Below are 13,840 nucleotides of genomic sequence, written 5' to 3' on the forward strand. Positions count from 1 at the left end.
TGCTCCCTCCCTCTCTCTCTCTCTCTCTTCCCCCACCCCCCTCTGGGGCAGCCACTCTCTCTTTCAGATAATAAAGTCTCTTGCGTGGGGAAAAAAAAAACAAAACTGTTCCTTGAAGTGACATAATTTAAGTAATTGTTTGCTCTAATCACACAACACTGGAAATATGTAAATGATCTATTTTGCACTAAGGGGTATTGAGGCCAATGGTAGAATTTTAAAAAGTTTAGTCATTTGTACTAGAATCCAAACATTATAAACAGAAAGCTACAATAATATATAGCTTGCTACTATGAAACCTAGAAAATCCATGGTAATTAAGTATTTGATTGGGATAATAATGGCCAAAGAATATGACCTTCACCTAATTCTACTTTCTGAAATATATTTATTATTTTCTACACCGTAACATATAATAAAAAATTTTAAGTGAAATCAGGGACTATTCTATGTGGATAGCATAAAGATGGCTACAAATTATTCAAACTCTATTTTTATTGGTAACTATTTATAACAACTCAAATAATACAGGAATGCATGAATACACTGTTAAAAAAAACCTGAATACACTGAAAAGGCCAAAGTCCCTTTCACCACCACTGTCAAGTCTGGAGTTCTATCCAAAGTTTTCAGCTGTTATCTGTCTGCTTAATAGATGTTACTGTGACATATCTGGGCTTTTCTTCCAATATAAATGATATTATACTATCCATTCAAACCTACAACTTGTTTTTCTCATGCAATGGTGTATCAGTAGTATCTGGCAAAGTTTAAAATCCCTAAATCCTATGAGGTCTCCCAGATATTCATCAAATAGAGGAGACAGCCTGCCTTAAATCCTCTTCTGGAGTTAAGTGGAGTACTATATGAATCCAACCAAACACCAAAATAAAATTTTATTATTTCCCCCGCTGCCATCCCAACCCTGTAACTGCCACCTCCTAACCATTCCAAAAGTTAGGGTTATAAACTAATACACTGAAGTCAAATAGGACAACTAAACTATTCATCAATAGGAGACCAGTGTTTACCTGTATAATGAAGTACTATGAAGAGTAATGAACATATGTCTTAATATGGAACAATCTCCAAATACATTAAGTGAAATAACAATACTACATGTAATATATTACCAGTTGTTTTAGTTTTTTTAAGCAGGAGGAAGAGGTATCTACACATAAAGTTTATATCAGCATAAAATTTCTCTCAAAAAAGTCCCAGGAAAATGGCAAGAAGTGGTTTCCTTTAGACAAGGGTATTATAGGTTCACGGAAGGAGGAAGACTTTGTTTTTTATTTTTTAAACTTCATTTTTTAGAACAGTTTTAGATTTACATAAAAATTGAAAAAATGGAGCAGAGGATTCCCATATACCCTGCTCAGTTTCCCACTACTAACATCTCACATTAGTAGGGTACTTTTGCCACATTTAATGAACAAGTACTGATGTGTTATTATTGACTGAAGTCCACAATGTATTCAGATTTCTTTAGTTTTTACCCAGTGTTCTTATATTGTCCCAGAATCCCATCCAGGATAACATATTACATTTAGTTGTTATGTCTCCTCTGACTCCTCTTGTCTGTGATCTTTTCCTTGTTTTTCATGACCTTGACAGTTTTGAGGAGAGATGGACAAGTATTTTGTCAGATGCCCCTCTAATGGAATTTGTATATTTTCCTTATGATTAGACTGGTGGTGTTTTTGGAAGGAAAACCACAGAGGTGCCACTTTTATCAGATCATATTAAAAACACAGAGTATTGACATAATTTAGCACCAGTGATGTTGAGATGACTTTTTAAAAAATCATGTTATCATTTTTGTGCTGCTTTTTAAGCCAGGTGTATGAATTTACATTTAAATAATGTTTCATATGATTTTGTCTTTCATGAGTGAAGAGACAATAAATAATCCATTTTCAGTAGAGCCTGTACTTTTCTGGATCAATTCCTTAGATAATCAAGTCATGTTTTCCTTTTGATACCAAAAGTGTAATCTGTAGGATAGCTTCAGGCGTAAAAGTAAAGGAGTATCATGAAGCTAAATGGCTCACTGGACAATCAAATACAAGCAAGAGGAAAACTGACCTTCAAGGAAAAGATCTGTAACTAAATATATGGGAATCAACACAGTCCTTGATTAAAGAGCCTTTTCTCTTCTGCCAACATCACACCACCAGCAGCCCCAACAGTTAAGCTGTCCACCCTCTCTTAAACAGGCAAAAACAGTGAGTGTTTTCACAGCCTAATGACGTTTCTCATGTCACTGTTGCACCAAAGTTACAAATTCCTTTTAGAATTAAAAGGAGTATCATAGCCATGCTTCACTTTCTCATTAGTACAAAACTCAAGTTACTGCCCACAGCATCCTTATGACTCACCAATAAACACAGTTTATGGAAACCTTGGAGAAGGTCAGGAGAAGCAACAAATCAGCATGAAAACTGGAAAGCACACTCCATTTAGGCATCTTAAACTGACTATCCAACATTTCTGTGAGAGCTAACTTCTTTTATGGGAAAAATATTTGGGTAGATAGATCCAGATAGAAAGCATAAGCCTAATTTAGAGAACCATTCACCCTAGTTAAAACCTCCAAAGCCTAGAGGGTCACAGAGAAAACACAACAGAGACAGGAGGAATATTATTGGCCTGATCCACCAGGCTAACATACAGACTCCCAAAATAACGACTGGACATTAGAGATACAAGAACTAGCAAGACCTACTGAATGTACCCACCTCTGCTTCCAGGCACAACAGTCTTCTCCCAAGCCTGCTGAAGTGCAAGAAGTGGTTTCCCAGTCTTGACTGCACATTAGAATCACTTATGGAGCTTTTCAAAGTCCCAATGCCAAGACCTCATCCCAGACCAGTTAAATTAGTTTCTGACAGTGGATCTAGGAATCAGTACTTATTATTCCCAGGTGATTCCAACATGTAGCCAAGATTGAGAGGTTGTGATTTTAAGTGTGAGACAGAGAATTTCTACTCCAATAGCACAGCAAGCTACATATGGCAAACAGACTTTCCACTAATCACCCAGGCCTTTGCCAAAAAAAATACACCATTCCCCTGCCACAAACACAAAGAAATGCTGGATAAATGGGGTGGGGTGGGAAGGGGTGGGGGTGGGGATGTCACATAGCTGAACATGAAATAATGAAAAGGAACTCTTCAAGCTTCAGACAGTAAAGTGACACTTAAGAACCAGAGCTGGAAGCGCCTTGGAAGACAGAGGAGATACTAGCCCAAATGGCTAGGGAGCTCAGGTTTTAAAACCCATCCCTAAAGAGAACACATGGCGCTGGGCTAGTTTAAGGCTGAGAGAGAACTAAGACCACCTCATAAAGCCAGGACTCTGGGAAGACTGAGCCATGAGGAAAGATACACTTACTAGTACATCTATATGAAAACACTAATTATCTTGTCTTTAATGCAGTAAACTAGTACATCCATATGAAAACACTAATTATCTTGTCTTTAATGCAGAAGTATTTCTAGGAATAAAGAGGGTCATTATGTAATAATAAAAAGAAAGAAGGAAGTAATTCACTGTGAAGATAACAATTCTGAACCTGTATGGACCTATAACACATCTTCAACCACAAGGACTGCAAGTCAAAGGGGTGGGTTAGGTGACAGGCTTTTTCCTGCTGTCTGTCCTCCATTGTTCTGATGTGAAATCAGCTGTCAATCATACTGATGCTCTTAGTCTGTGCAGGACTAACCCCAAAATACCACAGACTGGGTGGCTTAAAAGACAAACCTTTATTTTGTCACAATTCTGGAGGTTGGAAGTCCAAGACCAAGGGGTTGGCAGATTTGGTGTTTGGTGAGGGTCCACTTCCTAGATCTCAAGTGAACATCCTTTTGCTGTGTCTTCAACATGGCAGATGAAGCAAGGAGTCCTCTGGGTCTTTTACCTAATCCTTCTTTTATACTAATCTCATTGATGAGGGCTCCACCCTCACTACCTAATCACCTCCCAAAGGCCCACCTCCAAGTACCATCAAATGGGGATTAGGTTTCAACATATGAATTCTGAAGGGACACAAATATTCACTCCATAGCACTTCCCTTCCAAGATGAGATGTTTTCCTTTTGCTTTCAAGACACTCCCTTCTTGTTCAGGTTTCAACAGTGTAACTATGATGTGTCTAGGTAGATGTGAGTAAAACTGTAATATTCCAGAATGTCTCACCTGGCTTTAGTGCATATCCGTATCAACAGACGTTCCTAAGGGGTGGAGAGTAGTTCATCTTCCTATCAATGGGTAATTACCTGGGCAACCGAGGGCTTATCTGAACCTGAGAGGTCTCGCCTGTTTCTGCTGGAGCAGGAGAGAGAAACGGCTCTGGACTGCAGTGTATAAGCAATAAACGGGTTTTAAACTTTATTTCTCCCTTTGACTGATTTTGGTTTTAGAGGTATTTTGCCCCAGGATTTCCTCTCCCCAGAGTTATAGTAGAGATTTTTTATTTTATTTTATTCGTGGTTCACCAAACTTCTTAAATTTGTGGATTAATGTTTCCCTTCAAATTTGCAAGTTTGGGGCCCTTATTTCTTCCAATATTTCTTCTCTCCTTTTTACTTATTTAGCTAAATGAAAGCTGATATATTTTCAAAGTAGATGTTACAGTTGTACAAAACTGAGCAAAAACAACTTGATGTGAATCAATTCATTGCTTTCTAAAAAGACACTGAACTTAATGTATATTTTGGGTTAACTTTCTATATTAACTATATAAAGCCGGTATATGTAAAGGTTTAAGAAAAATAATATACTTCTGTGTTCTGAAAGTGAAGACTCTTTTAAAATAGAGATATGGATATATTAAGTAAAAGATAACACATAATGCATTTAAAGAATAATCATCCCAGCAGCAGATCTAAATTCTAGAGTTCATAACTAAACAGTACAACTGCTATGAATCAGTGAATACCTATGTTCACTGATTAGCATATTCTTTCTTAGCAGGCTTTGGAAGAAAACTGCCTAAATTCAGATCCCAGCTCTGTTACTACCTGGGTTATCTTTGGCAACTTACTTCTCTCTCTTTGCCTTGGTTTCCTTAGCTGTAAAACAGTGTGATAATAATACCTACCTCATAAAGTAACTATGAAAGTTAAATGAGGTAATGCAGACAAGGCATTTAGAGTAGTGGTTAGCACTCAGTTTTGGTGAATGCTAGCTATCATTATTATCTGTACCACAGGTCAACAAACATTTTCTAAAGGGCCAGATAGTAAATATCTTAGGCTTTGTGGGGCAGATGTTCTTCATCACCACTAGTTTGTACTTTGAAATTCTTGCTGCATAGGCCAAGATGGCTTGCCATCACATCCACATTTCAGTGGAAGGAAGGAAAGGGGAAACAGAGGTTGTGTCACTTCCTGTTAATAGTGGTTCTCAAGATGTTTGGCAATGTCTGTAGACATTCTGGTTGTCACACGGGTGCTGAGAGGCAGCACTACTAGTCTAACATATAATGGGTAGAAACCAGGGATGCTGCTAAACATACCCTACAATGCCCAGGACAGCCCCTGCAATAAAGCATTGTCCAGCCCAAATATCAGTAGTGCTGGGGTTGATAAAACCTGAACAATACAAGTAGTACACAACACTTTTGTTCTCATCACAGTGGCTAGAAATTAAATCACATGGTCATATCTGGTCTGCATGAGAAATTGCAAAATGTTGCCTTTCTTCTGGATGGTTATTTGCCCAGCAAAATTTTTTAAATGTCTTTTTTTTTTTTTAACTAAAAAAGAAGGGGAGACATATTGGGGGACAATTAGAAGTCTCTGGCACACTTTTTACCAGAAGCTTACTTAATGAACATATAGAACTGAGCTGTTAACTGAAGCACGTTCATTGCTAGTACCAAGGTATGCATCCATAACGTTTCCAGCATCCTAAGGATGGGAACCCAGTTTTTCAGGGCACCTTTTCCTTTGACAGTGCAGGAAATACATCCTCAAATGTTTACTCTTTTGGTCATACCCCTTTTCAGTCATTTGTTAAAACCTTATTTTAACTAGGTACAAAACAATTCATTGGGTACAATTTTAGATGAAAAAATTATATTGTCTTAATATACCTTTATTGTTTCCATGATTTCTAGTTTATGTATTATTCCTTAAAGTCAACCATTCTCCTTATCCCCATAAAAAAAGAGTTTGTTTTTCTTTGTAAGACTTAAGCAGGTTGGAAAATTTAGACAGCTAGAAAGAATTACTCATTTTTTCCTAGAGTGAGATGCTTCTACAGATACCTGATTTCACCTATTATATGTTCATTTTTCTTTTAAATGTTGCAATTCTCAGAGTAACCTAATCAAAAGTTTGGTTTAGGGGTTTAGGGCTTGCTTTTTGCCTCCATATTCTGATTACTCCTTAAAACCTCAGTTTTACACTTGGCAGGTGCTAATCTTTGATCAGTTACTCTTCTGGGCCTTTGCTGAGGGATTAGGTTAAGTAGGTGAGTTTTTTGTATAACCAACAAATAAAATTGTTAAGATATTTAAAGTGTGCACTGTGATGGTTTGATACATATACACACTGGGACAGGATTCTCCCCGTCAAGTTAATCAACATATCCATCAGCTCACATATGTTCTTTTCTTTTTGTTGAGAACTTTAAAGTTCAAATCTCTTAGCAGAACTTATTCACCTTATAAGTGAAAATTGGTACCCTTTTCCCAACCTCTTCCTATTTCCCTTACTCTCCAGCCCCTGGCAACCACTTTTCTACTCTCTGTCACTATGAGTTCAACTTTTTTTTTTTTTACATTCCACATGTAAGTGATACCAGGCATATTCTCTCTATCATTTAATTCACTTAGCATAATGTTCTCCAGGTTCATCCATGTTATTGCAAATGGCATTCCTTTTTATGACTGAATAATATTCCGCTGTACATGTATACCACATTGTCTTTATCCATTCATCCACTGAAGAAGACTTAGGTTGTTTCCAAATCTTGGCTGTTGTGAATAATGCGGCTATGAACATCAGGATGCAGGTGTCTGAGATCCTGATTTCATTTCCTTTGGGTGTCTACCCAGAAGTGGGTTTGCTGGATCATAGGGTATTTCTGTTTTTAATTTCTTAAGGAATCTCCATATGGTTTCCCATAGTGGCTGCACCGGTTTACATTGTTACCATCAGTGCACAAGGGTTCCCTTTTCTCCAACATCCTCACCAGCATCTGTTATCTCTTGTCTTTTGGATAATAGCCATCCTAACACAGGTGTGAGGTGATGTCTCCTGTGGTTTTGATTTTCATTTCCCTGGTGATTAGTGGAATTGATATCTTTTTATGCGCCTATTGGACATTTTTAATGTCTTCTTTGGAAAAATGTCTATTCAGGCCCTGCCCATTTTAAAATTGGGTTATTTGGATTTTTTGCCTCTAAGTTATGTGAGTTCCTTGTATAATTTGGATATTAGCCCCTTAATAGATAGATACTTTGCAAATATTTCCTCACATTCCATAGGCTACCTTTTCATTTTGTTGATGGTCTCCTTGGCTATGCAGAAGGTTTTTAGTTTGGTGTAGTCCTGCTTGTTAATTTTTGCTTTTGCTGCCTTTACTATTGGTGTCAAATACAAATAATCATTGATAAGACCAATGTCAAGGAGCTTACCAAGTTTTCTTCTCGGAGTTTGACGGTTTCAGGTACTAAATTCAAATCTTTAATCCATCTTGAGTTGACTTCTGTGTATGGTGTAAGAGAGGTACAGTTTCATTCTTTTGTATGCAAATACCCAGTTTTCCAAACATTGTTCATGAAGGGACTATCCTTTCCCCAGTGCAAATTCTTGGCTTCCTTGTTAAAAATTAATTGACCGTGTATGAATGGGCTTATTTTCTGGGTTCTGTAATCTCTTCCATTGCGTCTGTTTTAATGCAAATACCACACTGTTTTGATTACTACAGCTTGTAATATTGTTTAAGTCAGAAAGTATGATGCTTCCAGCTTTGTTCTTTCCCAAGTTTGCTTTGGCTATGCAGGGTCTTTTTGTGGTTCCATGCAAATTTTAGAATTGTTTTTCCATGTCTAAAAAATGCCATTGGAGCTTTATAGGGATTGCACTGAATCTGTAGGTTGCTTTGGGTAGTATGGACATTTGAACAATATTAATTCTTGCAATCCATGAACACAGAGTATCTTCCCATTTATTGTGTCCTCTTCAATTTCTTTCATCAGTGTTTTAGTTTATAGTGCACAGATTTCTCACCTCCTTGGCTAAATTTATTGCTAAGTATTTTATTTTTTGATACAGTTGTATAAGTGGGAATGTTTCTTAATTTCCCTTTCTGATAGTTCATTCTTACTGTACAGGAACACAGCAGATTTGTGTATATTGATTTTGTAAGCTGCAACCTTATTGAAATTCTTTACTTGTTCTGTTTTGGTGTAGTCTTTAGAGTTTTCTATAGGTATCATGTCATCTGCAAATAGACTTCTTTTTTCATTTGGATGCCTTCTATTTCTTTTTCATGTCTAATTGCTCTGGCTAGGACTTCCAGTACTAGGTTGAATACAAGTGGCAAGAGTAGGCATCCTTGTCTTATTTTTAATCTTAGAGGAAAAGCTTTCAGCCTCTCACTATCAAGTATGATGTTAGCTGTAGATTTGTCATACAATGGCCTTTATTATGTTAAGGTGTGTACCCTTAAGTTTGTTGAGTTTTTACCACAAAACGACATTGAATTTTGTCAAATGCTTTTTCTGCAACTATTAAGATGATTATACAATTTTTATCCTTCATTTTGTAATATGATGTATCGTACTGATGGATATGTGGCTAGTGAACCATCCCTGGAATTAATTCCACTTGATCATGGTGGATGATCCTTTTAATGTACTGATGAATTCAGTTTGCTTCCACCTGGAAGCATAGGGTAGCCAAGAAGAGGACCTTCCACCTTCACAGACAATACCAACAGACAGTGAATGGGGGCCCCACTGGCACCATGGAGACTGGCCCACAGGATAGGTCAAGGAAGCACTCACAGATCCATGTGCACAGCACCTGTCTCCCACCTTCCACCTAGAAGCACCAGGCCCAGGAAAGTGCATTCTGCTCCCAGTCCCAGTATCAACAGGGACTAAGTGGAGAGAGCCCCAGCAGTTCCAGGTGAACAAAACAAACCAGAACAGCAGTGCCATAGCTCTCTAAGTCAAACTGTCATTGGAACTACAGCCCACAAAAGTAGGCCAAGACCTACACACTAAACCTAAAGAGTAAAATTGCCTGCTAAAATATACTATTTAAATAGGATCAAGAATTTCCTAACATAGTATCTAAAACATCCAGGATACAATAAAACAAAAAATCACTCATCACTCCAAGCATCAGGAATAACTTCAGTAAGAAAGATAATTAACTGTTGTCAACACCAAGACGAATCAGATGTTGGAATGATCTGACAGGAACTTTTAAAGCAAAATCATAAAAATGCTTTAACATGCAATCTGGAATTATCAAAACAAAGACAATCTCAGCAAAGAAATAAAAGCTATAAAGAACCAAATGAAGATTATAGAACTAAAACTACAGGAACTGCAACAAAAACTCAATGATGGGTTCTATAGCAGAATGGAGAGGATAAAGGAGAGAATCAGTGAACTTGATAACAAATCAGCAGGATTTATTCAACCTGAGCAGAGGAAAAACAGGCTGACCATAAAATGAACCACACCTTAGGGATTATGGTACAATAACACAACATCTAACATTTGTATCATCAGAGTACCAGAACAAGAGGAGAGAAAAACATGAGTTTAAAAAAAGCCCAAAGAAATAATGGCTGAAAACCTCCCAAATTTGGTGAAAGACAAAAACCTACAGATTCAAGAAGTTTCAGGATATACCTGGAGAAATCCAGGCTAAGACATACCATCACTAAACATCTGAAAACCAAACACTAAGAAGCAGTCTTGAAAGTAATCAGAGGAAAACAACATATTACCTGTAGACCACCAATTCAAACAACAGATTTCTCATCTGAAAACACGGAGGCCAGAACTAAGTAGCAGAGCATCTTTCAGACACTTTAAGAAACACACTGTCAACTGCAAATTCTCAGATCCAAGCAAAACTATCCTTCAGAATAAAGAGAAAACAAAGATGTTCTCTCAAATGAGGAAAAACCAAATCCAGGCTAAACAGATTCAGATAACATAAAATCTATCACTATTTCAATTCTTGTCATCTGTACTCAGGGACTGAACAGATATAGATAGCCACAAATACTTGACTAGGATATGTTACACAGCTTTTTAAATGTTATTTTATTTTTAAAAATTAATAAAGTTAGCTATCTTACAAAAAGCTATTAATAACTGGAGAAAATACTCAACATGATGTAAAAGAAACCCAAAAAGCATGACAAAATTATATACACAGTTTTGTTTTAAATATTTTTTAAGCACACAAAAGAAATTGGAAAGGAATATAATAAAATGTTATCAATAATTGCAGAGATTGCCTCCTGGTAAGAAATGTATTCTTCCTGTTTTCGTATTTTTCAGCTGTACTAAAATGTAGTTATTTTTAAATATTTACTAAATGTAATTAAAACCCTAACCACAATGTGCTGAAACTAGTGATAGAGTCAGATTTTGACTGCACAAGATAGGGACTGGCCTCAATGAAATGATACAGCACAACTGCCTCTGCACTTACCAGGAAGAGATGTCACCTTGTACGTACCTGTGAATCTGCCCATTTTTATGCAGATATTCCAACCCTTCCAACACTTCTCTGAGTATTGTAGCAATGGTAGGCTCATCCAGAACTCCACTTTTGTGTTCTCCCTTGGCCACAATGTGTTTAATAATATCCAGAACAGAACCTGGAAACAGAAACAGAAGATAAAGTTTTCCATAAACTTTAACTCATACAATGTAATTCACAGCCATTTTGAAATCAAAACACATGTAAATTAATTTAATAAATTAATTGTGTATGAAAGAAAAGAAAAAAACTAGCAAATATAAGGAAACAGAAGTTTAAAATTAATAATTTATTCCCATATCCAATCTAAAACAGAAACAGCCTGCTAATATCCAAACAGTAGTTTTGCACCAGCATCTCCTCTAGACTTCTATGAGAATTTGGAAAAGCCAGTAGAGGATTTTTAACCATGTCTAAAGATACCTTAGGTATCTTCATAGGTATACCCTAGGTAACCATGCCCATCAATAACACTTCAGTATAAGGTTTACACTTCCAATCAATTTAGGCTTCCAGCACCAAATCAGAGTATGCAATGTTGTATGAATAAACAAAAAATATGATTGAAAGGCAGGTAAAATTAGAGAAGAAATAGTTGGAAAGGAAAGATCACATGTGAATGCAAACTAACATAAGGGTTAAAATTATTTTCCAAGTTAATAAGTAACAGAAATAAAATAGAAAAGGCAAAGAAAAATATGAAAAGTATGAGAAAGGCAGTTCTCTTTAAATAACAGCCCAGATGTAACAATCCCATTCTTCCCAGGGAGGGAAATAATGCTCCTACTAAAACTCAGGGGGAGGGAGGGAAAGACTTCTATATAATAATTAAAATCACACAATGCAGACTATTGTAACTATTATCATAAAAAAAAGTTTGCTAGAGAGTCAGAAGATTTCTGGCAGTCTGATGGCCCGTAAAGACCACAGAACCAAACAAAAATATCCCCAATGTTAGAAACTGGACTGAGACGTCCGGAACATAACATGAACTGCACAGAAAAGACTGTATGCCCATTTCTTGGTACAAGTCCTCAATGATCAAGACTAAAATTAAAACACACATTCTGTGAAAAACTTGCCCTAGTGAGTGCTTTATTTTACATACTTAAAAAGGAAAACTACTCCTAAATAAACGGAAAAAAGTGGTCTAGGTGGAGTCCTCTAAAACATCAGAGGACTGAACACATTTCCTTTGCTTCCACCTGAGATCCACTAACTTGACAAACTTCATCAAAAAGGGTGTAAAACCAGAACGAAAGAGAAAACAAAGTAGGTAACAAAGAGAGAGAACAAAAATTTCCTGGAAGAAGGAAAGCAGAGCAAGTAACGGAGTTAAGCTGAGAAGGAAAATTGGAACCGCTGATGCCTGCAGAGAACAGTAGATCCCTTCTAGAGCTCCAGAAAGTCCCTGAAAGCACACACAGAGGAGGAACTGAAGGGAGGGAAGGGAACTGAAAGAAGGGTAAGGCAGGAAAACTGGCTCAAAGTTCACTTATGGGAGGACAAAATCCCAGATCTCTCCCCTCCTCTGGAAGCCAGGCCCCCAGCAGCAAACAACAAGGAAGGCTCCAGGTTCCAGGTAACTGTTCCTAACACATGATCACACTTTCTTCTCTCTCTTGCTGGGATTCACAGGACTGTGATCCACAAAGGAGGAGGCCTGAAGGAGCAGCTTTGTTCAGCTTCATCAATCAAAAATTCATCCCCAAAGCAAAGGGACTGCACCAGCAGGCCAGCCACACAAGAAATTGCTTAGTAAGAAGATGACATCTGTATAAATGCCAACTTACTGATATGTTTGTAATGTGAGTATCTACAATAAGGAATATAAAGGGAAAAATTCCTAGTAGGAAAACTTAACACAATTTACCCATTCAACAATTAAACTATACTGTATGCAAGATCTAGAACTGGATGCCACAGAATATCAAGATACATTGGGATATGACTGCTGACTCTCAGGGAGCTTCCAGTCTGGTAGATCAAAGAAATGAAGCAACAAAGACCTACTGCATATAAAAAGTTATGTATTTTTAAAGCTTTTGAAGCAGACACTTCTTTACAAATTCTTCTAACAATAGTATTAATTTCACATCCACCCAATGATCAATAGGGAAATTAAAGCAATGCATATCCCCAATTTATTATGTCCAGAACAGACAATCCAAGCAAGGTTGTATAAGGAGCCCCTTTTCCCTGGCATGACAATGTCTTAGCAGTTTCAGTCTCCCAATAGTATAATCTGTACAGTTGGAGGAACAATCATGTCACTAGACCTTCACCCTGAACTGACAAACACAGGCTGTGGAAGGCACCACTTCTCTTCTATGACATCCTCAGTGTCTTCAGCATCTAACATGATGACTGATGCTTACAATCTTCCCTCCTCAAATATCAAAATTACACAGAATTCTTCACATCAACTAAGAAGGTAAATAGGCTGAGCAAAAGATTATCACTGGATGTTCAAATTAACATCCAAGTAACAGCAGGAACAGTGAAGGAAGGCTATGCTCACAGCACATACAGTGCCGTCCTTGGGCACAACCTGGAGAAAATCCTACAGGCATAACCGGTTCTCAAACTTTATTGTCATTCAAGAGGTCAAAGGGAGGCCCAAGAATATGCATTTCAACAAGTCAGGCTGCGTGATGGACACTGTCCATTGAAATCCAAGCGTTTCTCAGGGTAAAAGAGATAAATTAAATAATGGAAAACAGGAGGGATTTGGAACAAATTTTGTAACACAGCAAAAAGTTGAAATATAGATCTATTCCCAAAACCAATCTCATGTCTACCTTCACAGCCTGTGGCACAGAAAGTTTAAGAAACAATGCAAAACTTTTAACCGTACAAGAAAATTACTAAATATGAAATATTTTAAAAGTAGTAAAGCAGTTGCTAGTTTAACTCACTTGTTAAATCTGTTAACTGTATTTCAAATTAATTATTCAGTCAACATGTTCATTTCCTCAGCTTACTTTTATGAAATAACACCCTTTGAGTCCAAAATTGACTCAGTCATTTTAGTTAGCAGTGTTTTACACATCTTTAGGCACTGAGTGTGTGTGTCTTCCTGAGCCACA

The 13,840-nt window shown here is 37.1% G+C and overlaps 1 protein-coding gene across 3 annotated transcripts in view; it reads right to left on the reverse strand.

Moving 5' to 3' along the window:
• The window catches only part of OXSR1 (oxidative stress responsive kinase 1), a 97,399-nt gene that overhangs the window by 54,000 nt on the left and 29,559 nt on the right, over nt 1-13,840 (reverse strand). For all 3 annotated transcript variants that reach the window (XR_005032043.2, XM_036921641.2, XM_036921642.2), the window contains exon 4: nt 10,728-10,869. Coding sequence is in view for 2 of the 3 variants with exons in the window: in XM_036921641.2 (XP_036777536.1) it covers nt 10,728-10,869 (142 nt within the window). In the remaining variant the exon portion in view is untranslated. The remainder of the gene's footprint in view (nt 1-10,727; nt 10,870-13,840) is intronic.

This window comes from Manis pentadactyla, chromosome 14 (genome assembly GCF_030020395.1).
Source record: "Manis pentadactyla isolate mManPen7 chromosome 14, mManPen7.hap1, whole genome shotgun sequence".
NCBI classification, from domain to species: domain Eukaryota; kingdom Metazoa; phylum Chordata; class Mammalia; order Pholidota; family Manidae; genus Manis; species Manis pentadactyla.